At 57.6% G+C, this 23609-nt stretch overlaps 6 protein-coding genes across 6 annotated transcripts; 4 read left to right on the top strand and 2 right to left on the bottom strand.

The window, feature by feature from the left end:
• Window positions 1-59: 59 nt before the first annotated feature.
• Window positions 60-1699, top strand: DBP5 (ATP-dependent RNA helicase DBP5; the record flags this gene model as incomplete). The annotated part of the gene is made up of 4 exons (XM_083191486.1): window positions 60-307; window positions 361-846; window positions 905-1142; window positions 1202-1699. The coding sequence occupies 4 exons, from the start codon at window positions 60-62 to the stop codon at window positions 1697-1699; spliced, it is 1470 nt and encodes a 489-aa protein (XP_083052700.1).
• Window positions 1700-3947: 2248 nt separating this feature from the next.
• ACO1O0_002007 (uncharacterized protein) lies at window positions 3948-11262 on the top strand (the record flags this gene model as incomplete). The annotated part of the gene is made up of 3 exons (XM_083191485.1): window positions 3948-4044; window positions 4103-10355; window positions 10665-11262. The coding sequence occupies 3 exons, from the start codon at window positions 3948-3950 to the stop codon at window positions 11260-11262; spliced, it is 6948 nt and encodes a 2315-aa protein (XP_083052699.1).
• Window positions 11263-11916: 654 nt separating this feature from the next.
• ACO1O0_002006 (uncharacterized protein) lies at window positions 11917-13041 on the top strand (the record flags this gene model as incomplete). The annotated part of the gene is made up of 1 exon (XM_083191484.1): window positions 11917-13041. The coding sequence occupies one exon, from the start codon at window positions 11917-11919 to the stop codon at window positions 13039-13041; it is 1125 nt and encodes a 374-aa protein (XP_083052698.1).
• A 720-nt stretch (window positions 13042-13761) lies between these two features.
• Window positions 13762-14369, top strand: rpl22 (60S ribosomal protein eL22; the record flags this gene model as incomplete). The annotated part of the gene is made up of 4 exons (XM_083191483.1): window positions 13762-13776; window positions 13868-13894; window positions 13974-14170; window positions 14243-14369. 4 exons carry the CDS (start codon window positions 13762-13764, stop codon window positions 14367-14369), a joined length of 366 nt encoding a protein of 121 aa, XP_083052697.1.
• A 283-nt stretch (window positions 14370-14652) lies between these two features.
• ACO1O0_002004 (mitochondrial carrier domain-containing protein) lies at window positions 14653-15735 on the bottom strand (the record flags this gene model as incomplete). Its single annotated transcript, XM_083191482.1, has 2 exons — window positions 14653-15473; window positions 15552-15735. The coding sequence occupies 2 exons, from the start codon at window positions 15733-15735 to the stop codon at window positions 14653-14655; spliced, it is 1005 nt and encodes a 334-aa protein (XP_083052696.1).
• Window positions 15736-16744: 1009 nt separating this feature from the next.
• On the bottom strand, window positions 16745-22021 carry ACO1O0_002003 (uncharacterized protein; the record flags this gene model as incomplete). The annotated part of the gene is made up of 2 exons (XM_083191481.1): window positions 16745-16797; window positions 16852-22021. The coding sequence occupies 2 exons, from the start codon at window positions 22019-22021 to the stop codon at window positions 16745-16747; spliced, it is 5223 nt and encodes a 1740-aa protein (XP_083052695.1).
• Window positions 22022-23609: the final 1588 nt, after the last annotated feature.

Below are 23609 nucleotides of genomic sequence, written 5' to 3'. Positions count from 1 at the left end.
GCGCCTCGACATCCTTACCTCAACCACAACAAGAACACGAGCCTTCCGCAGCCTGCACGATGGCCGATCTCGCGAGCCGCATCACGAAGCCCGATGGCCAACCGGCCGACGTCCAGCCCGACGCCTCTCCTGCCGCCCCCGCTGAACCGTCCACCGTCGCCGACGCTCAGAACGATGGTACCGCTCAGGACTTGGGTGGCCCAGGCCTCCATGAGCCCGATTATGAAGTGGAGGTTTCCTTGAGTGATCTCCAAGACAATGAGGCAACCCCCTTCCATTCTGCCACTTCTTGGCAGGACCTTGGCCTGTAGGTGATTTGCTGCTGTTTGGTACTGAAGACATTCTAACTCACATATCAAGTTCCGAGCCTATTCTGAAGGGTCTTCTGGCTCTGAACTTCCTGAAGCCCTCGAAGGTTCAGGGCAAGTCCCTTCCTATGATGCTGAGCAACCCGCCACGGAATATGATGGCTCAGTCACAATCTGGAACTGGCAAGACTGCTGCTTTCGTCACTGCTATATTGTCGCGTGTCGATTTCACCAAGCCAGACCAGCCCCAGGCCCTTGTTCTCGCTCCTAGTCGTGAATTGGCTCGCCAGATTGAGGGCGTCATCAAGGGAATTGGCCGTTTTGTCGAGAACCTCAAGATCGCCCCCGCCATTCCTGGTGCTCTTCCTCCAGGTGAACCTGTCAGAGCCCCCGTCGTTGTTGGAACCCCTGGCAGAGTCATGGACATCATTCGCCGCAAGCAGTTGGATGTCACCCACCTAAAGGTCCTGGTTCTCGACGAGGCCGACAACATGCTCGACCAGCAGGGCCTAGGCGATCAGTGCATGAGAACCAAGGTGTAAGTTGCGCAAGACCAGTCCGCCGTTTCTTCATTGCTGACATGGCAACTCGCCCAGTATGCTTCCTAAGGACATCCAGGTCCTGCTTTTCTCTGCCACGTTCCCAGACAAGGTCAACTCCTATGCTACCAAGTTCGCCCCGAACGCCCACTCGCTTAAGCTGCAGCGGAGTGAGCTCACGGTCAAAGGCATCTCCCAGATGTTTATCGACTGTCCCAACGATAACACCAAATACGACATTCTGTGCCGACTCTACGGCCTCATGACTATCGGCCAGTCCGTCATCTTCGTCAAGGTAAGCGATTTTCTTCGAGACGTGCGAACCTGATGTCTGTGATCCTAACCTTCAACTAGACACGCGAGAGTGCCAACGAGATTCAGAGGCGCATGGTTGCAGATGGACACAAGGTCTCTGCTCTCCACGCCGCTTTTGATGGTTCCCAGAGAGACGAGCTGTTGGCTAAGTTCCGCAGCGGTGAAAACAAAGTCCTCATCACAACCAACGTCCTTGCCCGTGGCATTGATGTGTCCAGTGTCTCCATGGTTATCAACTATGATATCCCCATGAAGGGCCGTAATGATGAAGAGCCCGATACTGAGACTTACCTTCACCGTATCGGTCGAACGGGACGTTTCGGCCGTGTTGGTGTCAGCATCAGCTTCGTGTACGACAAGAAGAGCTATGACGCGCTCAGCTACATCGTCAACCACTATGGAATCGACCTGGTCAAGCTTGACACGGACGATTGGGACGAGGCTGAGGAGCGTGTGAAGGAAGTCATCAAGAAGAACAGAGCACAGGCGGGCTATGCGCCAAGTGCGACCGAACCTCAGCAGACGGTATCCACATAGGGATGGCACCCTGCTAGGGGGGGAGGTGGTCTTCAGCCGATGTCCGTGGCGCCGAACCCATTGGGAGGGCCATTGGGGGGCTGGAATGGCTATTGACGAGTCAACGAACACAAGGATGAATGCAGAATGAAGAAGTGGTTTTAACAGAGTGGTTTTATACGACAGGGGGAGGGTGTTCATTCACCAGCGGCTGTGACCTAGAACGAGACACAATGAGATACCAAAAGTAATGTGCGAGCCCAGGTTGGCTTCCTACTTACCTAGTAGGTACCCGGGACCTACTTGGCAGATGTGACTAGTGCCTTACGAGTAGTTGTAGATTCTAAGGGCAAAATCTAGATACCTGTGCGCAGACTCGGCAGGCTCTAAAGCGAATGTGAATAATAATACTATTACTTTACTGGTACGGAGTACTATTAGTAGACATGAGCATGAGTGGTACTGGCATAAAAAAAACATGGCCGTGCTCCAGATGCGAACACTTCGTGGGATCTCGCCTTACCCACCCTAAGTGTTTACCATCATCGGTAGTATATATAACTAATCGGAAAATGGAAAGGTCGACGCGGCATGTCTTTGAAACTCGAGTCTAGGTCAGAGCTAGATGATGCAACTGGACACCCCCTGCTGGCTTAACTATTCGAGAAGATGGCTGGATTTGTGGCGGAGTATTGGGGTCCTTGGTGCGGATGAGGTTCACCGTTCACCGCCAGGGTGTTCTCTATGCCCCAACTGGAAAGGTTGGTTATTGCATTTCCAGCCGCCGTCTTTTTTTTCTGAACTCCACAACATCCGAGTCATCATCAAGACCCTGATACCAGACATTCGCAATTGGCGGCAAAGGGAACTTGCGGTGACGGGGATTTCTCAAGCCATGACCCATTTACTCTCTGTGGACCAGGACCCTCACAAGCACGAGCACTGGCCAACAAGACGATTGTTTGTTTCGTCTCGTCTCTTCCCTCGACTACCAACCTCGCGTCAGGAACACAAACAGGTCTCCCTGGAGATAGGAGGTTGCATCTCGTCATTGAGGGAATTCCGCAGGATGCAGCAGCAGACGCTGCTCCGGTCAGTGCCGACACGCAGAAGCTACAACCCCCGCACGCAGCCAGAGTGAAAACGACGTCTCAATGCTGTGGCCTGTGCTGTGCGGAGGTGGACCTGGCGCGCGAGGACATGGGTCAACCTGCAGTTGAGGCTGTAGATTTGAGCCACGTCGCACATCCGGGGAACCATAGAGGTAGGATCCAGGTACGGACTGCATGGTAGCAGCATTAGCAGGATGGCCCGGCCAGCGCAGCGTCCGCCGTCAATATGGGACGTCCGGCCACCCGCGCTTGGCCCGCGAAATTTGGTTGGGTTCTCGCCCAGTTACTCATGCAACTCGACGTAAAGTCGCTCCTGCTGCATCGTTGGGCCGCCATCTGGCATCGGGAAGTTCCCACCCTCCCGTTGTGTCTCAACCGCCAACCTGCCACTGAGCCTCCGAGTACTCGTACTGAGCCCAATTGCTTTAGGCGCCGACGTGGCAACGGCGCTGGGTTCCAGTGTGGGCCAATTGAGGCCGAGCACGATGGTGGTCACTCGGACAGCCACTGTGTGAGTTGGGCTGTGGAGTGAGGCGACCGCTGTGCAATGGCATTGTACGGATACTGTACGTACGGAGGTTGCCTGTCATGCCGGCTATCCCTGGTCGTCAAGCGACGATATCATCACTTCGGCTCAGTGGGACACTAACACTGGGGACTGGGACTCGCGGGAGTCTGAGAGATCGCTGCCATGGACTCATGGACCCTCCTCATGCCAGGGTGGTGCTGCCTTAGTCCGGACCCAGTCGTGCCTTCCTAGTCTCAAGGGACCCAGTGGTCTCGGTCATCAATAACCTCGAGCCCTTCCCGCTCGTTCGCAGATTCGTGGCCTGACTTTTGCAACTCACGAATCGCTGATCGCATCCGCTGCTAATCATTTTCATTTGCCTACCTGCTTGCTGTGCTGTTCGGGCTTCTTCGGACTGCCACCTAATACTTGCTTCGCCTGCATCCTTGACGCCTAATAAGGGTGTTCCCGCTTCCCAATCGGCACCCTCCTGCATCTATCTGTACCCGAGAGCCCAATCCCGAGAAGCTGCATGGAGGCCGACAATATAACCGGCTCCCAGCTCACCCACGCAGATCCCATGGGGTCGGACGAACAGACAGACAAAGTATGAGTACTGGGCGAAGGCCTACCGACATAACCGCACATAATGCAGGTGGACATGTCAAGAGTACAGTGGTCTGACTTCTCCCACGTGCAGTATTTCCAACAACCCACAGACTCAGAAGACGACCAGTACGAGCAAGGTATGTATGCCCCGTGGCCTGCCTACCAATCTACTCGCACTAACTGTCGTGGGTTCAGATGAACAGTCTTGGGAGGATGGAGATCTAGCAGAGCAACAGCCGTCTGCTGAGTCTCAATCAGCAGCTCCGCTATCCAAGAAAGAAAAGAAGAAGCTGAAGAGGGCACAGCAGGCCGCTTCGGCAGCGGCTGCGGCGCAATTTGACAGAGACACAGAGGAGAAGGCCGAGCCTGAGGAGCAGACAGATGACTTGAAGCCTATCAACGGCAAGAAGAAGAAGAAGAAAGGAAAGAAGGGCCAAGTACAGGAGATCCCAAAGCTGAAGGAAGAGCCCAAGGAAGACTCTGCTGCTGAAGACACACCCGCTACCGGCAGTAAAAAGAAGAGCAAGAAGGAAAAGAAGAAGGAAAAGAAGAAGAACGCCAAAGCCCCCAGAGGAGAGATGACTACGGAATCTAAATCCGACGAAGCGCCTGTCGACCCACCCACTGCGGAGGTAAAAACTTCAGAGGACAGCCCGGACGCCCCAGATGCCACCACCACTCGCGGCGTGGACGAACCTGAGGGAGACTCCCCGGGCCCCGACGCCAATGATAAAGCTGAAGCGGCAGCCGCGCTAGCCGCTGAGGCCGGGGCTGCGGAAGTTGAGGATGCGGCAGAAGACAAACCCGCTGAGACACCGGACCCGACTTCTGAAGAATCGAAACCAGACGACAACTCGCCTGCTACCTCAGAGCCCACACCGGATGAACCAGATGCGGGGGACAAAGTACCTGATGCTGAGCCTGAGGCCAAGCCCGATGCCGACGGTGGCAAAGAAGCTGCCGAGCCCGAGGGGCCACAGGAAGAGCCTTCAACAGCTCCGGCTGAGCCAACCAGCGACGGCGAGAAAAAAGGGCTGAATCCCGTAGAACCTGCAGAGCCCGCCAAAGAGGAAGAGCCTGCCCAAGAGGACGAGCCCGCCAAAGAGGACGCACCCGCCAAGGAGGACGAGCCAGTAGCTGCAGAGCCCCCTAAGGAGGACGAGCTCGCCAAAGAGGACGCACCCGCCAAGGAGGACGAGCCAGTAGCTGCAGAGCCCCCTAAGGAGGACGAGCTCGCCAAAGAGGACGCACCCGCCAAGGAGGACGAGCCAGTAGCTGCAGAGCCCCCTAAGGAGGACGAGCTCGCCAAAGAGGACGCACCCGCCAAGGAGGACGAGCCAGTAGCTGCAGAGCCCCCTAAGGAGGACGAGCTCGCCAAAGAGGACGAGCCCGCCAAGGAGGACGAGCCCGCCAAAGAGGACGAGCCCGCCAAGGAGGACGAGCCCGCCAAAGAGGACGAGCCCGCCAAGGAGGACGAGCCCGCCAAGGAGGACGAGCCCGCCAAAGAGGACGAGCCCGCCAAGGAGGACGAGCCCGCCAAAGAGGACGAGCCCGCCAAGGAGGACGAGCCAGTAGCTGCAGAGCCCCCCAAGGAGGATGAACCAGTAGCTGCAGAGCCTGCCAAAGAGGACGAACCCGCCAAAGATGAAGAGCCTACTAAAGAGGACGAGCCTGCCAAAGAGGACGAGCCTGCCAAAGAGGATGAGCCAGCAGCTGCAGAGCCCCCTAAGGAGGACGAACCCGCCAAGGGAGACGAACCCGCCAAAGAGGATGAGCCAGCAGCCACAGAGCCCGCCAAAGAGGATATGCCCACCAGAGAGGACGAGCCCCCTAAGGAGGATGAGCCCGCCAAAGAGGGCGAACCTGCCAAAGAAGACGAGCTAGCAGCCATAGAGGAGACCGAGAATACTGCGGAAGAACCCCAACCTGCCCCGTTACCCGAAGGCGACAAGTCACAAACGGCTACCGAAGACAAAGAAGATGCGGCAGAGGAGCCAGCTGAAGAAGACTCGCCCGATCACTCGGAGGGTCCCACACAGGCTGAGGACGGGGCTAAGGATTCTGCCCCTGTAGAAGCAGAGTTTGAGAAGCAGACTGAATCTAAGGAAGACGCTGCGGACACCTCGGAGCCAGAGACTACAGCTCCCGATAACATCCAGGAATCGACCGAACCATCGAGCGAGCCAGTCGCCGCTGAAAAGTCTGACGAGGCCACCACCGAAGACACTGCCCAGGAAGTTTCCAAGGATTCCCAGAGTGACACAGGCGAAGAGACGCCCGTGGAGTCCACAGCCGATGTCGTACAGGACGATCCGGAGGAGCCTGAGTCAAAAGCTGCGGAAACTTCGATCCCAGCCGATGATGACAAGTCTGCCGACGACACTTCTGCTCCAGTACCAGAGACTCCAGCTTCAGAGCCTCTTAAAAGTGACACAAAACTCGACGATTCCGAGCCAAAAGTTGAAGCGGGTGTGCCAGATGAGGCGGGCGAATCCCCCGGTCAAGAGGACGGCACATCTTCTAATCAGGTGGACCTTGCCGAGAAAGATGAAGAAGTCACCGAAAACACGGCACAGAGTGATGCTGGTGACTCTGCAGAGAAGGATCCCCAGGACAAAGCCACCCTTGCCGAGGACAACAATATCGCTTCCGAGCCGGAGGCCTCGACGGAGGCTCCTGCCCCAACCGACGAGACGCCTGAACTGGCCCCCAAACCAACGGAGGGCCTGGATGAGAATTCTGCCGCGGAGGGACAGAAGGCGGAGCCGGCTGCGGAGGAACAGGATGGCGCAGACACAGCTGTCGCATCTGAGGAGCCTTCGGTTCCAAAGAGCGACGAAGGGGCCGCCGGAACAAGTGAGAGTGCTGAAGACGCCGACGGGGCCCCTGAGACAACCAATCCGGTCGAGGAGGAACCCACCGAGACTGAGGTACCTGAGTCTTGGGACGACGATGATCAGGATGAAGGAGACGACAAGGCGGCGGCGGCTTCCTCAGAGGAAAGCCTCGCCGCCGAGGATAAGCCTGACACGGATGCCTCAAACCCACTCAGCGCCGCAGATGAGGCTAGCCTAGAAGAGACCACGCCCAAGGATGTCGAAGGTCCTGCCGCAGATTCAGCCCCTACACCCGCTGGAGCTGATCCTGTGGCCCCAAATGAAGAGGTTGGCGAACAGTTACTGGCAGAAGAATCCGTCTTAGCTGCAACAGAGGGGGCAACCGAGGATGTTAAAAACCCGGAGGGGGATGGGCCTACCGAAACTTCCATTGAGGAATCTACCGAGACGCCCCAAGACGACCCCAAGGCCACAACAGATACTACTAAACTAGCAAAGGACGAACTTGATCTGGCAAAGGATGAGTCCGAGTCCGCCAAAGACGAACCTGAGTCCGCCAAAGACGAACCTGAGCCTGCTAAAGACGAACCTGAGCCTGCTAAAGACGAACTTGAGGCGGCGAAGGGTGAGTCTGAGCTAGAGCAGAGCGAGGCGGCGAAAGACGAACCTGAGGCTGCGGAGGAAGGTCCAGAGCCACAGTCGGAGGCTAAAGATGTTTCCTCTAAGGATAGTGGAGATTCAAAGCCACAGCTTGTCATTGAAGATGCAGAGGCTGCTCAAGAGGCTCCCGACGACCCGGAACCCACTGGTTCTGACCTAGGAAAGGCTAACGATAAGGCCGATGATGCTTCTGGAGACATCGCTATAACCGTATTCGACTCGGACAACAATGCCCAAACGGGCCCTGAGACTGAGGAGGGAGCGCCCGAGTCGGCTTCAGAAAACAAAACCGAGGCAGCTACCGATGACACCAAGGCCTTAGAGGCAGTGGAGGAAATTCCCACAGATGTGGCGATGGAAGCACAGTCCACCGTCGAAGAAACGCCTGCCGATAATGAAGCAGAGACGCCTATGGAAGCCGACTCAGCTCAGACAAAAGTTTTGGATACTGAAGGGGATAAGTCTGGAGATGCCGAGTCTAAGGATAATAACCATTCCGAGGTAGAAGGAGGCGAACCTGCGGAAGCAGAGGAAGCCGGCGAGGCCCAGAGCGCGGTAGAGCTTGAATTTGCGAAGGAGACCGAGCATAGTCCTGGCCCAGAGAAGACTGCCGAGTCTGAGACAGAGCCTGTGGCTGATGCCGAACCGGAGAAGGTTGGTGAGCCCGAGGCAGCTGCTGAATCTGAGAAGGCCGCTGAACCTGCGGCTGATCCCGAACCTGAGGCGGCGGCTGAACCGGCGGCTGATTCTGAACCGGAATCTGAGCCAGAGAAAACTGCTGATGCCAAGCCTGAACCAGCTGCTGATCCTGAACCAGCTGCTGAGTCTGAGCCTGAGCCGGAGAAGGTTGCTGAACCTGAACCAGAACCAGCTGCCGAGCCTGAGCCTGAGCCGGAGAAGGTTGCTGAGCCTGAGCCTGAACCAGAACCAGCTGCTGAGCCTGAGCCTGAGCCGGAGAAGGTTGCTGAACCTGAACCTGAACCAGCTGCCGAGCCTGAGCCTGAGCCGGAGAAGGTTGCTGAGCCTGAACCAGAACCAGCTGCTGAGCCTGAGCCTGAGCCGGAGAAGGTTGCTGAACCTGAACCTGAACCAGCTGCCGAGCCTGAGCCTGAGCCGGAGAAGGTTGCTGAGCCTGAGCCTGAACCAGAACCAGCTGCTGAGCCTGAGCCTGAGCCGGAGAAGGTTGCTGAACCTGAACCTGAACCAGCTGCCGAGCCTGAGCCTGAGCCGGAGAAGGTTGCTGAGCCTGAACCAGAACCAGCTGCTGAGTCTGAGCCTGAGCCGGAGAAGGTTGCTGAACCTGAACCAGAACCAGCTGCCGAGCCTGAGCCTGAGCCGGAGAAGGTTGCTGAGCCTGAGCCTGAGCCGGAGAAGGTTGCTGAGCTTGAGCTTGAACCAGAACCAGCTACCGAACCTGAACCGGCGGCGGACCCTGAACCTGCGCCACCGGCCGAGCCCGAGGTGGAGAAGGCTGCTGAACCTGAACAGGCTATCGAAGGACAAGCCGAACGAGGGCTTGAGCCAGGCAAGGGTACAGAAACAGCGAAATCGAAGGAGGAAGAGGAAAGCAAGGATTCTCTTGGGCCTATCCCTGTTGTGGATAAGCAAGCCGAGAAGGCTAAGAAAGGTGAGGAACGCCTCTCATTGCATTATATGTCTTTTGGAATTACGCAACAACACGGCGAATTAGGTGTAGCTGTGTTGGAAACTGGAAGCGAGGATGGTGTTTTGGCGTTAGGTTCGGATGAAAAGCCCTTGAATGAGGACTATACAACACATGCAACAAGTCCCGAGGGTAATTTGAATCCGGATTTGGCTGGGGTTGCGATGGGTGAGATGCCAAAGGCTTCTAGTGGGTATGGTGACGAGAAGATGGGAGAAGTGGCTGAAACTGCTGGATGCACAGCTGGCGAAAGGGGCCCACCAACCGACATCCTCCTAGCTTCTAAAGCGTTGGCCGACACAGAAGAGGCGGAGACAAATCTGGCTGATCTGGACACGGACCGAGCTGAAGCCGACGCAGGATTGGAGGGAGACATCGAACTCCCCAGAGAGGCCAAACCTCTTCAAGCAGACATCACTCCCAAAGTGCAAGATGCAGAAGAGCCACTGGACCCTGCCTATGCGGACTACCCTTCTTCTGAGCTGGTGGCGAAGATCCCTGACTCGGATGGGCCTGACTCTAATACCAAAGAGTTTCAGGGCACAGGGGAGGCCAACCAAAGTCAACGCGACCATTGCAGTGTAGCTGAAGCTCCATTCGGGCAGCCAGATGTCCTGAGCGAGTTCAAAGCCAACGATAACGTTGTGCCCGGTCCTAGCCATGTATTCGGGGAACAGCCTGCCTCGAGTCACCCTAGAGACGGAGCCTTCGATTTGAAGGGCAAGCTAGTTGCAGGTATCGCCAGTGCAGGCGTTCTTGCAGGAACCACGACGACGGCTGCGTGTGCCCTCTCAGTAGACGAAAAAGTCACACACGAGCGAGCTATTCCTGACAGGAGTGCCGACTCAGCCCCAGCTGTGGCCAACTTGGGTGTGCCGATACAGAGACGGGCTACTGTCTCGCATTCGGGCACGCAGACCGAAGATGAGTTCTTCAAGGGTCAAAGTGGCCTTGTCGCGCTCAGCACAGTCTACCCTCGAGTTCCTACTCCTGGGGTTGTGACACCAGATGCCGAGATGATCACCATGTATCGATCTCGCACTCTACGCCGCAAACGCAAGATGTCTCTACGGGATGCGGAAGATACACTCGCAGCCGCTGTTGTCATATATGCCACTGTAAACGCGCTCAGCCCACCAGCCAGTCCATCGCTTTCCAGCAAGCCCCAGAATGAGAGGGACCTGCCAAGCCTAGACCATCACCTCCACTTGGAGGCGGACAAAGAGGAGGACATAGCTGTTGTTTCTTCAGATGAAAGCACTGAGAATGGGGACGACGACATTCAAAAGTGGGTTGCTGACTTGTATACAGACGACAGAGCTAGAGGCACCGATCCCTCGCTGCGCGACAGGGAGGCGAGACACCGCAGACGCCGACACTCCCAGAATTCAACTCACTCTAGTAAAAGTCGAGCCGCGGAGGAAGTTGGGGAAAGCAGACGTCGATCGTCGCGAACCCCGCATAGCTCCCAAACTCCTCCCCACAGTCATCGCCGTAGACCGGACGGCGCAGAACCGAGCTCCCCGAAGTCTCTCCCTAAACGACAAGACAGTGGTTTTTCTGCTGATAGCTCCGGAAGCTCTCGTCGAAGGCACAGGACGCCCGAGGAGCAGGCTGCTCATGAAAGACGCAAGGCTGAGCGCCGCGCAAAAGAAAGGGAGGAGCAACACTATGCCTCTCACCTGAGCAAGGAGCGTGAGGAGAGTGATCGGCGTCGCCGCCAATCATCGCGTCGGCATAGCCAATCCAGCCACCGGTCTCGGCCCGAGCCATCAAGGGAGGCGGTGGCTGCAGAGGAGGATAGGTTGCCCGAGAAGAGGTTCTTTGATATCAAGAACGCAGAAGGCGTCTTGGCAAGCCGCAGCGGTAGTCGCAGTGGCACTTCTACGCCGAGTCGTGAAGAATCCGTGGCCGCCCACGCAGGGGCCAGAACGCCCCCTCGTGTTGAGGTGCCCAAGAGGTCAAGCACCAACCGGTCTAAGCATAGTTCAAGCCGTCGCTCAACTGATGAGAAACGGCCAAAGTCAAGTAAGCGCCGTGAGGAGGCCAACAATGGACCCTCAAGGTCGTCTCGTGGCCCACCCGAAGATGCTGCGCGGAAGGCCAGACACGAGGAGCGAAAGAGGGCAAAAGAGGAGGAGAGAAGACCAGGAGGGATCAAGGCGGCATTCAAGAGACTGTTTACATCGTCATAGGGATGCAGGGTGTAGCGTTCATTCCTTGTGGTTGGGATTTATGTATTGGACTTTCATGTATGATGAGCGACGAACATTGCATTCTTGGTATTGCGTATTGCTGGACGGGCAGTTAATGGCAGACACAGTCTTCTTGTCTGCGCAAACAAATTGACGTTTTCTATTCTGTACTATGTACTTTGTTAAATAAAATATAGCTCCACCGTTGCAACGCCTCCTAAGGTCTCGACATAGTGAGGGCAGTAAAGTTTAAGACCTGTAACTCTTCTCGAAGTCCCCTGGCGAGCAACTTTGTGACTAACCAACATTATCGCTCCAGGAAACGCCATAATGGTTCGAGAACATTCAGGAGTACTCTGTGACTTCCCCTCAACTCCCCCAACTAAATTGTTGCTGTTGCTCAACAACCATCTTGCACAGCGTCATTGACTTGAGGCTGGATCTCAAGTTAGTTGTTGTAGAAGGTTGAGAGATTGCCTCGCCCCTGGGGATTCTCTTACTGAGGAGGGGGATTATGTACATAAAGGTTAGGCTTCTGGCCCCCTCGCCCGGGTCCGAGCTGCCTCGATAGGTCTCACTACCACTATCGCCAACCAGCCTTTCATCTGTTTCATCTCGCTCCTCTCCAGTACTGTGAAAAAGCAATTCATCACCATGAAGTTCGCCACTGTCCTTGTCCAGGGCCTAGCTCTAGGAGCTTCCGCCGCACCCCTTGCCTCGTTCTCCCGCTCCGACGAGAAGGAGAAGCGTGACCTGTTCTCTGGAGAAAACGCCATCGACCTGAAGAACGTCACCGCGTTGCTCACTTCTCGGGACCACAAGAAGCACTGCAAGGGCCATCACCATCACCACCACCACCATGGCCACCATGGCCACAAGAAGCACTGCAAGGGTCATCATCACCATGGCCACCATGGCCACCATGGTCATCATTGTCACAAGAAGGACCATGGTTGCATCAAGGAGCTGCTTGCTGAGCTCGAGCACGAGGAAGACGACACGGAGTCCAGTGCCAGTAAGCAGAGTGCTGCGGCTGTTGAGGCTGTGAACCAGAGCTTCAAGGCGTCCAACTCGGACTCCGCGTCAGCGTCTACCGCTGCGCACTCGAAAGAGGATGAGGCCTCCGTCTGCGCCGCCAAGGACTGCTGCTGCCACAAGAAGGGTCACCACAGGCACTGTCGCCCCAAGCACCACCACCACTGCGGCCACCACAAGAAGGTCGAGAAGCGCGACGACGATGAGCTTGACCGCGAGGAGCTTGCCGAGATTATTGGCAAGAACCGCCACATCTTTGATGATGTAGATGAGGACGAGGCTGGCGAGATTCTCTTCGTCGACGACATCTTTGACGAGTGGAACAAGAAGCTCGCCGAGGACAGGAAGGACTTTGCCGAGAACGCCGAGAATGAGGAGGCCAAGGAGGGGAAGAAGGCCCCCGATGCTAAGAAGCAGAAGGGGAGCAAGAAGGAAGAGGCCCAGGTCGAGGAGCAGGATAAGGCTGAGGTCGAGGAGCAGGATGACGAGGAGGAGCCCAAGGAGGAGGTGAAGACGGAAGAGGCCGAGGTCGAGGAGGAGCCCAAGGAGGAGGTAAAGACGGAAGAGGCTAAGGTTGAGGATGACGACGACGACGACGACGACGACGGCGACGACGACGATGATGATGATGATGAAGAGGAGGAGGAGGACGATAAGACCGAGAAGGAGGCCGTCTTTAACACGACGCCTGAGGAGAAGTCCGAGGAGCAGAAGCCTAAGGAGCATAAGCCCAAGGACGACTAAGCACACCAACGACAAGATCCTCCCGAGACTCGGTGAGGTCTAGAGATGGATCAGTCGCAGATTGCTACTTAGCTGTCGAGGCTCGGGGTTTTTTTTTTCTCTCTCATCATGACTAGATGCTAGTTTGGTGGTGTTTGATGGTAGACAAGCCTACCTTACATGAAAAACAGATAATTACTAATGGCAAAAGTTAAGAGAGGCTTTCACTACTCAGGGAACAGTGCAATATGACCGTGACCGCTTAGAATGAGCTGCAAAATGTCAGAGTCAGCTCTTGGTCCGCATCAAGAGCAGCCCTGTTGTAGTTTTGGCTGAGACCTATGGCTAGGTCAGAGGCACTCTGAGATGCTAAAATGTCCCAGTGCACTCCATAGCTGGTCTCGTCACCGTCGCCTGGGCCTCAGCCAATCTAATTGATGGTGAAGCCCTGGGGGGACGATCATCAAGGTTCTCAGGGACCCGGATGACGTTAAAGATGGGGGTCACATGACCTTTATAAGCGTTGTTGAAGTTCTAAGGCGGTACGTACCACTGGGCGGTGAGCCACATCGGCACCCGGTATTTTGTTGATCCGGGGCAACCCTAATTTTCACATCCCACCAAGTTTCTTGAGAGAATTTCCGGAGCCGCATCCCGATATCTCGACAACCACATCCGACACGCGCAGGATTCGACTTCTTTGCGTTCACCAAACCACCCAAACAAACAAAAACCGCAGCAATGGCTCCTCAGGCAGTATGTACATGACACCGCTTTGCTGTTATGGCCCCTCCCGCAAGGGCAGGGCGCTTGGAAATGCAGTAGGCTAAGGTCAAATTCCTCTTAGAAGAAGGCTCAGAAGCAGACGAAGAAGGTAAGCAGACACACATTACGAAATGTGCCAATTGGCACTATTTTGAGTCGCCCAGAGGTTTGCTAACAAGCTCTTCCAGTTCGTCATCAACGCTTCGCAGCCCGCCAACGACAAGATCTTCGACGTCTCGGCTTTCGAGAAGTTCCTCCAGGACCGCATCAAGGTCGAGGGCCGCACCAACAACCTGGGCGACAATGTTGTCATCCAGCAGAAGGGTGACGGCAAGATCGAGGTCATTGCCCACAACGACCTGTCCGGCCGCTACCTCAAGTACCTGTATGCGATGGCCCCTCCCTTCCCGTTGGCCCCCTGCCCAATCCCGCCTACTGACACTCTCTTCTCCCTTAGGACCAAGAAGTTCCTCAAGAAGCAGCAGCTCCGTGACTGGCTCCGCATCGTCTCCACCTCGCGCGGCGTCTACGAGCTCAAGTTCTACAACGTCGTCAACGACGAGGCCGATGAGGATGAGGACTAAATTATTTACCCCACCGCATGGAAGGGAAAATAAAGTAAAAAAGCACTCCGGATGCATTGGTCAGGCGCAAGGATGGACTCGGGAAATTGGTATCAAGCATGGTCACTTGCTGCGTTCAGAGCGCAGCCTGGGAGCCCGCCAATAAAACCAACCATTTAAGCGGCACTCTATCATTGTCCTCGCTCCCCTTCTATTCTATTTCGTGACCAAACATTGCATGTACGCCCCGTAAATATGGATGATGTGTGATAACATGAAAAGATCTCAGGCTCTTTATCTCTCATCAACCAGAAAGCCCACGCATGACACCCTCCCAGACCAGCAACGCCATGGCGTTGGCAGGGAACGCCCTTAGGAAGCAAGGTAGGAACCCCCTCCAGTAGCCCCTGAGGCCGTTCTCGGCGTAGACCGCCCTAGCCGCGTCCCTCCAGCGCGGGAAGCGCCTCTCGCCGTCGCCCAGGCCGCCGCCCAGTGGGTCTGTCATGATGCGCTGCTTGACGAGGTCGCACGGGTAGCTCGTCAGCCAAAAGACCTGGGCACTGAGGCCGCCGGCCCAAAAGTTGATGGCTGGGGTGCTCATGCTCGTGCGGTCGCGCATCCAGCGCGACAGGACGTCGTAGCTGCTCCACCAGCAGAAGAAGAAGGAGCGGAACAGCAGCGTCGCCGACAGCCCGTGGAAGACGCCGCGCACGCCGTGGTGCCGGTAGATGCGCGTCACGCAGTCGATGGGGCCCGAGTACAGGCGGTCGGCCTTGCGCGCGGCGTACTGGATCTGCAGGCGCGCCTTGACGTGCTCGACGGGCGCCGCGATGAAGCTGACGGTGGCGCCGGCCATCATGCCCGCGATGCCGTGGCCCACGGGCGGCAGCGAGGGCTTGTCGACGCGGAAGACGTGGTCGGCCACGAGGCGCCGGTAGACGTTGAGCGAGCCCATCATGATGGAGTCCATGAACATCCAGCCCACCAGGGGCGGCGTGGCTCCCTTGTAAAGCCCGCGGACGCCCTCGCGCTTGACCGTCTGCATGGCGCACTGGAGGGGGCCGCTGAAGCGTGTTGCGTCGGTTGTCTGGAGCCGCACCTTGACCGTGTCGAAGGGGTGTCCGACTGCAGGCACCCATTGTCAGTCCAAAGGAACCTTGCCTGAATAGCGGAGTGATATCGAGGGAGAGGAGAGGCCCTTACCGGTCAGCTTGGCCACGCCGCTGAAGACGCCGGCGACGAAGCCCTTGTAGTCGTGGCCAGCTGAGGATTTCGTCTCGGGGACATCCTGCTGCTGTGGACCAATTTTGGAGGGGACTGGGGAGAGGCCCTGGGCCGGCTGCTGGACAAGAGGCGGCGTCGTGCCCGTGGCTGCTGAGGGAGCCATGGTGCCGGGCTACCACTGACCAGCTCTCGTTGTAGTATTGTGCTGTGTCGCGGCGTCAACGACGGGGAGCCATCAAAAACAGAGGGCTGCGATGTCGGAGATCCCAAGAGCACCTCGGCCAATGGAACCGGTCGGAATTGTCACGTCTAGGGACGGCTAGAAGACGGGTAGAGGGTGAAAGAGTAAATAATAAAAGATTGGAAGAACTCGCTCGATTGCAAAGACAACTGTCGCTATTCCCGACGGTGTACGTTTCGACTGCACTTCACCCATCACTCTGGTAGAGGATTGCACATGAAGCCGCTGTGAGATTTTGGTGTGGGCGGCTAAGTGATGGCGATCAGCGGAGCCCAGGGGACCAACGTGAGTGGACTTGTCACGAGCGGTCAACCGATCAAACCACCGTCTTCAAGACATTTCCTCTCACTGTCTTACTGTCCCACTGCCTACCAATTCCATTCAGAATTCTATTCATGCACAGTGGCAGTCATTCACGTCGGGTATCTCAAGGTGCGGAGACCAAAACGGGCCCTCAATTCTCATCGCCCCAAACCTCCGTCACAACTACATGATGAATGCCATGATGTCTAAATAATCCTCCTCACAACAGCCAAACAGAAATATGAAAGATGAAATGTGCTGATCCTTTACTTCCTTTTCGTGGCCCCTCCCCTCCCCTCCTCCTCTCCGTAAACCCAAAGCAAATAGTCAACAGGTACAGGTGCTGCGCTTTGGAACCAGATGGCCAATATCATATCGTCGTCATGAATGGGAGAAATATGCGGGCTAGGCGCTCTCATCGCTTGCATCTCCCGCCTCGAGCCCCATAAAATAGCACGATTAAAGTAAGGTAAGGTGTGTTATGTAATGGTGAGAGATTGGGTCGCCCCGGCACTCTACCGGACAATGCTATCATCTCATGATAGAATACTCCCCATGGGGCGAGTAGGTGGCTCGAACGGGTTGATCAAAAAGGCCAGTCGTAGCGTTCGCCTCGGCGGACATCTTTCTAAAATGTATCCGTATCCGGGGTGCCCGGGGTTGCGACGGTGCCAAATGTGCCTGTCTTATATTAGTTTCGGGAAATCCCGAAATGTTCCTAGAGCCGCAACTTACTTCTCTTGCGCCGTCTCTCTACATCGTCTTCGGGGCTCTTGGGGGTCATGGCCCGCGGCCCGCTAGGCCGGCGGCTCGGAAGACCCAGAGCTGCGTTCAGGTTGCGGTTCTCCGGCCGGGGGCTGCCGCTCCCGGGGCTGCCAGGAGCTCCAGACCCGTAGCCAGCGTCGTACTCGTAAACCTGGTTCTGCAGCGGGCTTCCCTTGGCCAGCTTGGAGATGCGGGGTCGAGGAGGGGTTCGCCCAGTATATCCGTCGATGGGCTCCTTCGGTGGCCGAGGGGGGCCGGACGAACCGCCAGGCGACGTGGGCAGATAGTCAGCCTCCCGAGCCGCAGTCGACGCGTTGCTGTACCCATCGGTGTTCTGTGGGAGCCTGTTGAGGCTGGTGGCAGACCCAGCCCAGTCGGCCGATTTTGGTGTCTCGGGGCAATCGTATTCCTGGGCTGAGGTCTCCAGCGTGGTGCGGAAGCGTTCCGTATGCCCAGGTCGGGGCTGCGGGTGCTGGAGATTCAACGAGTTCCGGTGTGCCCGATACTTGAACTCCTCTGGGCTCATCTGCTGGGGCTGCTGGGGGCTCTGGGGTTCGGCGTTCTGGATTGTCGTGCCGAGGTTGGGATCAGAGAAGCCCGAGTGCAGTTTGTCTTCCCCGAAAGGATCATGCTCGTATGTGTGGTCGTAGGATGCCAGGCTCGACCCGGAGCGCGAGGCCGGCAGCTGCCGGCTATCATCGTACCTGGATTCTTTCTTCAGGTTCCCGCTGCCGCGGAAAACCTTACCGACGCTGGAGGCGGTGGTTTCTGACCAGCGCGATATCTTGGGAATCCAGCTAGATGAGCTGCTGGACTTGTGCTTCTTGCCCTTCTCGGTGCGCGGGGTATTGTCAGCACTCAGTGCCTGCTGCTGGTTCGACGAAGAGGTAGGCTGCGACGGAGTCTCAGGGGGGACGGAACCGCCCCGCTGGACCTGGTCGAAATGCCCAGCACCCGACATGACGGGGTCCGATCGCTCGTTTGCAGGACTGGGATGGTCGTACTGGTACTCGTCCTCGTGCTCCTGGACAGTGCTGACCCTGTTGTCTGAGAACTTGTGCTCGTTGCCGGGTCTCGAACCTGGACTCCGAAGCTGTGGGTTGGAGAGGTGGCCGGACTGGCTGGCGTGGCTGGCTGTCGAAACGCCCTCGGGCTCATATCCACGGTCTTGCTCATATTGCCCCTCAGGTTGCAGATTCTCGTAGGATTGTTCCTGTCTAATGGAGTCGCCAGGTGCTGTTTGAGTCTTGAGCACATCAACCTCCCCAAGGAGCTGCATCAGCATGTCCTCGATACGGCTCAGGTCGTTGGTGCCCTTAGCGCTAAGTCCAGCCAAGGCTCGCTTCCAGAGGTTCTTCTTTTTGCTGGCGGCGTCATCGATGGATGTCGGGGGCTGGGAGCTCTGGATGGAGCGGGAGGCAGTGCCGGGGAAAGGTCGCGGCCCGTTGATGGCCTTCTGCAGCTTCTCGGTATTCTCAGAGTTGGAGAAGATAACATCGTCACCCGTGTCCTGGATGAGCTCCTTCATCTCGCGGAAAGAGTTTCGCATCTCGAGGGCAGCGTTCATGAGTAGAGCAACAATTTCCGTGTCACGGGCACTGCGCTGAGCATCACGGACCATAAGATGCTGCATCAAAGCAACAATGTCCTTGTTCTCGATACGGTCGATACCGGTTCCGGTAGCGGCGTCGTAGAATGGAGACCCCATGGCCTGCGACATACCGCTAAGCTGCCGAGTGCCAGCCTCACCCGCAGGCGCATAAAAGGGGTCCTCGCCGCCCAGGACCTGGCTCGGGTTGGGGAAGTCCAAGGCTTTGCCCTTAGCCTCGACCTCGGGGGAGCGGGCATTCGGCCCGTTGGACATGTAACCCTCGTCGTATTTCTGGCCAAGCCCTGGGCTACCGGTATGGTAAGGAGCGCCGTAAGAGGGATCGAGTCCGCGTGCGCCGAGAAGGCCAGCATGAAGCTCGGGGTTCGCAACGGGGCTTGCATCTTCGTAGGGGTTGGTAAGCAAGGTATCCCGCTTGCGGTCAGTAGAAGTTCGCTGCCACTCATCGTGGTCCTGACTTGGCTCTCGGCTGTGCGCGGCCGCCATACCAGCAGCAGCCCCAAGAGCGGCGGCGGCGGCAGTTTCGGTGATCCCCAGACCATTGCTGCTGGCTGGGCTGTCCTTGGTGTTCACCACTTGTCCATAATCGGTCATGCTTTGCTGCGTGGGTGTCTCTCTTCCAGACCACTGGTCGTCATCATAGTTCCCATCAAGGCGCTCCCGAACAAGGGACGGGTTGGTCTGCGCGTCCTCGTCGACATAGCCAATCTCAGGCATGGGATCGTTCATATCCGGCATACCCGTGGCGGTCAACTTGGGCTCATCGTAGGAAAATCTGTCGACGCTGTGCGCGGGGGTGTTCCTTGGCTCGTAGCCCTCCAGAGTACGCTCTTTGAAGGACTTGTTTCGGGCAACGCCTGCGGGTGCCCAGTTCTCCGACACCTCCTCCACGGTGGCTTGCTTCCTGCCTTGCGCTGCCTTCAACGCCGCAGCGGCAGCTCCCACGGCACCGGCAGTGATAGCTGCCTCGGAGGCAGTGGGGGACTGCCGGTACCTGGAGCGATGCACCTTGCGGCCGTGGTCGTCGAGTTCATACTCGGACATATCCTGCGACTGGTCTTGAGACCTATCTCCTGGCGTGGGGTGCCTCTCCTCGCGATAATCGCGCTGGACATCCCCAGAGTGCTTTTCAGGGCTGGCTCCCCGGCTGCTGTAGGCCTGGTCTTCGTATGAAAAGGCTGAATCGCGCATCCCAGCGTAGGAGCGCCCAGAGAGTCCCGTGAGAACCGACTGCTCAAGCATAGACCCGTCCACTAGGCTTGCCACTGCAGACTCCACCGCCGTAGGGGGATGAACAATATTCGGGTTGGCTCCCACGCCCCGCACGGCCTGCGCTGATGGTGGCTGGCTAAGCTCGCTATCTTCGGCGTACGGAGCGTTTCGGTACTCGACTCCAGAGCTTTCGGGGCTTCGCCAGTCAGCAGACATATGGTCGAACTCGCGGCTTCGCATGTTGCTCGGGCCGGAATTGAGAGAGTGGGAGGAGCCGCCGTAGCCTCCGCGTTCCAGCGGTTGTTCAGGCGAAGGATACGTATCGCTGCCGGTGCTCTGGGAATCGCGCGGCATCCGTGCTTCACTGCCGCCCTCGGTATAACCCGAGACACTGGGAATTGGACTCAACCCACGTGCACCAGCCTGGTAAGGGACATACTTAAGAGGAGGAGGCACATCCTGCGTGCTGTAGTACTCGTCCTCCAAACTGCGGTCGGGGTAGTCGCCGGGGTCGGAGTACTCAGCGTCCTGCTCATCAATGTAGTCGTTGTGATATCCCATAGGGATCTTTCGGCCAAACTCGTCCGTCTCATACTCCTGGGCGTATTCTGCCTTGTTCCCGCGAGGAAGGGCCGTCAAATCACCGTGCGAGACGTTGGCATGGCTGGTTCCCAACGTCCGCTGCAGGTTCTCGGGCATATCACGGGATATATCTCGACCCATTTCCTCACTCGCAGAGTGAGGCCTGTCTGACTCCGCCGACAAAATCGATGTGCGCGTCATGTCGGAAGCATTAACATCGCTCATGAGCGGCATCGGTGGTGCTGGAGCCGGCTGATCATCCTCATAGTCATCGGCATACTTCTCGCCTCCCAGGCTTCGACTTCTGGCGGCATCCGCCCTCCGCCTCCGCCTATCACGCTGCCTTCGGTCTTCTGACTGGGTCTTGTCGTCCAAGGCTGACAATCCCTTGCTCAAGGCCGCACCGGCTGCGGCGGCCTTGAGTAAGTCGCCCGAGCGCTTAGGCGTGGTGGGGTCGGCCTCGTCGGCCTCATACTCATCGCGTATAGACTCACGGCTGATGCTGCGCGGAGAGCCGTCGTCATAGTCATGACGAGCCTCACGGTTTCGCCTCTTTCCGTCGCTGCGCTGCCCCGAAGATCGCCTGCGGTCTGGGGTGGTGAGGTCTTCGCGTGAGACAGAGGTCCCTGTCGAGGTGAGGGACCCACGCCGAGTCTCGCGCTTGCTCTGTTCACGTTTCAGAGCACTCAGTTCCGGCAGAATCAATCTGCGGATGGCGTCCTCGACAGTCTCGAGGAGCTTCGGGTTATTAATGGATGATCTGGAAGTGCCCGACCGCATGGACTGCGTGTCCAATGAGCGGTGACTGGCCGTCAAGTGGGAGGACAAGACACTGGAATCCGGGCCTGAGACAGCAGACTCCTGCTGGCCGCGACTCCGATGCCGTGACGACCGGTAGTCGTCGGCGCCGGGCTGGTCGCTGACGCTGCTCGTCCTACTTTTAGACCGGCGTTTCCTGTCCGACTTTTCCTTGGGCTTGTCTGTTAACTTGGCACGTTCTCTTCGCTTGCTATTTGAAATGTGCTCAGCGGCAGCGCCGGCCACAGCGCCGACACCAGCGGCTGCTGCAAGAGCCGAGCCGCGCGGGGGACTGAATGAGCGCTTGAGATCCGTGCCCGGACCCGAACCGTCCAAGAAGCTGTCTGCGGGAATCGCGGATATCTCGGAGGCATTGACAGGTTGGTAGCTCTCATTCGACGGGATTAACGGGCTCGCAGGGCGACGACGGCGATGGCCACGATCAATCTCAATGTCAATGGGGTTCCTCGAGACATTTGACTCCTCCGTCGCGGACGCGTAGGATGTCATGCTATTTGCGTCGTCCCCAAACCCATCGGGGAACTCGATCTGGCGGGTTGACGGTCCTTGATCGAGGGGGATTCTGCGAGTCAACGAGGCCCTACGGGAGCTCTCGGTGACCTGCAGATGGTCGCCCTTGCCTTTTCTTGATGGAGTCAGGCGCACACGAACACTGGGCTTGCGCTCCGATCTCGATCCAGAGTCGTTGGTAGATGACCTGCTCCCCTCAAAGTACTCGATGAGCAGGGACGTCTGAGAGCGGCTCGACTTGTGTCCGCGCGTGCGGATGGTGACGGGGGTGCCGTCGTCTGGGATGGAGTAGGAAGACCTCTCGTCGCCGGGCCTTGACAGCTCCGTACCCGTCAGCTCGGTGGGTGTTGTTGTCTCGGTCTCGGTAGGCGCAGGAAGCGGCGGAGCCTTCCGCGTGTCGACGCCCATTGTGATGCGGCGAGCAGAGCGGCGACCCAGGCGCGGGCAGTGCTCTGGCTCTCTTGGGGCCGCTGTGCGTTCAGGAGATAGCAAAGGTCCGCGAGGGCAGTCACTAGAGGCGAAAAGGGGGTAGGTTGTCGATGCGATTTCAAGACATGTGGGACGGCGAAGGACAACTCCAGAAAGACTGGCACGAAGAATTCTGGCAGCGCCAACGTCGGTCAGTCTCAGACAAATCGCCACATGGGTGTGTCGAAGGGATGGCGACCAAGGGGGACTCACAAAACAACAGCAAAGAAGCAAAACGAAGTGGCGAATTGTCAAGAAAGCGTCAGGGCTGGGCTCGAAGGAAAGCAGAGCAGACGAGGCGGTGGGAGGTGGCTCTCTCAGAATGCGGACAGATGAACCGAGAGCTGACAGAGATGCAGAGATGGGGCTGGGTGGTGTGGATCAATGGCGGGCGGCGAGCCGGGAGGGGATGTGGGCGAGTGGCTCAGTGGGCTGGCGAAGTCTTGGGCCCTGCTCTTGGTGCTTTGGTGCTTGGTGCCTCTCGCAACCGGAGCAACAAGGTCACAGATAGACGGCGCGGTGACGGACAAGGATCCTGGGCGCCCGGTCGCCGATGATCTTGGCTGCCCTGCCCAGCCCAGTGCGTGCTCAGCGCTGCACCCGCTGTCGTTGGTCGGCCTCAGCCTCGGCCGTTGGCTGCTGCAGGCCCGCGTGGGCGGATGTACGAGCGTTTGGGGGGGCTGGTGATGTGCGTTGCGAAGGCTTGACGGGAAGCCGTGGGTGGTCGCAGAAGGTTTCTGCGGACAATCGAGGCAGGCAAGCAACAAGTGAGCACTGAACACTGAACACTGATGCCCGACTAGACGATGGGATGGATGGGGCTTTGTTTATTGTCGGCCCTGCGGCTGGGGGGCCTGGGGCCCGCTTGGTGCTGCTTGATGAGTTGGCGCTGCCGATGGGCTCGTCCAATGAGACGCGCGAGCAGGGGGGGGAGGAGGTTGGGGTTGCTGGAGCCCGGGAGCCCCCCAGTGCCAATTGGGTCTGGCAGTCGGCGCTCAGGCCAATGCCCTGCAGTGCTCCGTGCTAGGCTCCGTGCCTCACAGGCTCCCTCGTGCTGAGCCACCCGGCCACCGGTGTAGGGTAGGCAGATGAATTACAACAAGGCGAGAAGATGAAGTCGCGCAAGTACGAGTAGCGGCCGAGGCGTGGGCCGTGGAGAAGCACGGGCGGGCAGGTCCGTAGCGGGTTTGACGGGAAGGCTAAACCAACCTGGAAAACAAGTACGGAGTACGTACCCGTAATACTACGTACATACTACGGATAGTAGTATGTAAGTTTGTGATGTGATGGCAGCCGCAATTACAGCACTAGTATGTTTGGTTTTCTCCCCGAGAATGCGAACAATTGGCGTCTGAATGCGCAGACAAATACTCGCATGTGGGAGGTGACAGACGACTGGTGCTTCGTAATTCGCTCTCTGTACCTGGTGGCAGGCGGCACCGGGTGCCTTCCACATGACGCCCATGGCCTGCAGTCGCAGACTCGCAGCAAACTGGAAGAAAGGCGTGCCTGCCATTCGAGTTCGTCA

This window comes from Amphichorda felina (genome assembly GCF_050947745.1).
Source record: "Amphichorda felina strain 45539 chromosome Unknown scaffold_2, whole genome shotgun sequence".
Classification (NCBI taxonomy): domain Eukaryota; kingdom Fungi; phylum Ascomycota; class Sordariomycetes; order Hypocreales; family Bionectriaceae; genus Amphichorda; species Amphichorda felina.
Note: the sequence above shows the minus strand (reverse complement) of the source record. Positions and strands in the feature narration are given on the sequence as shown.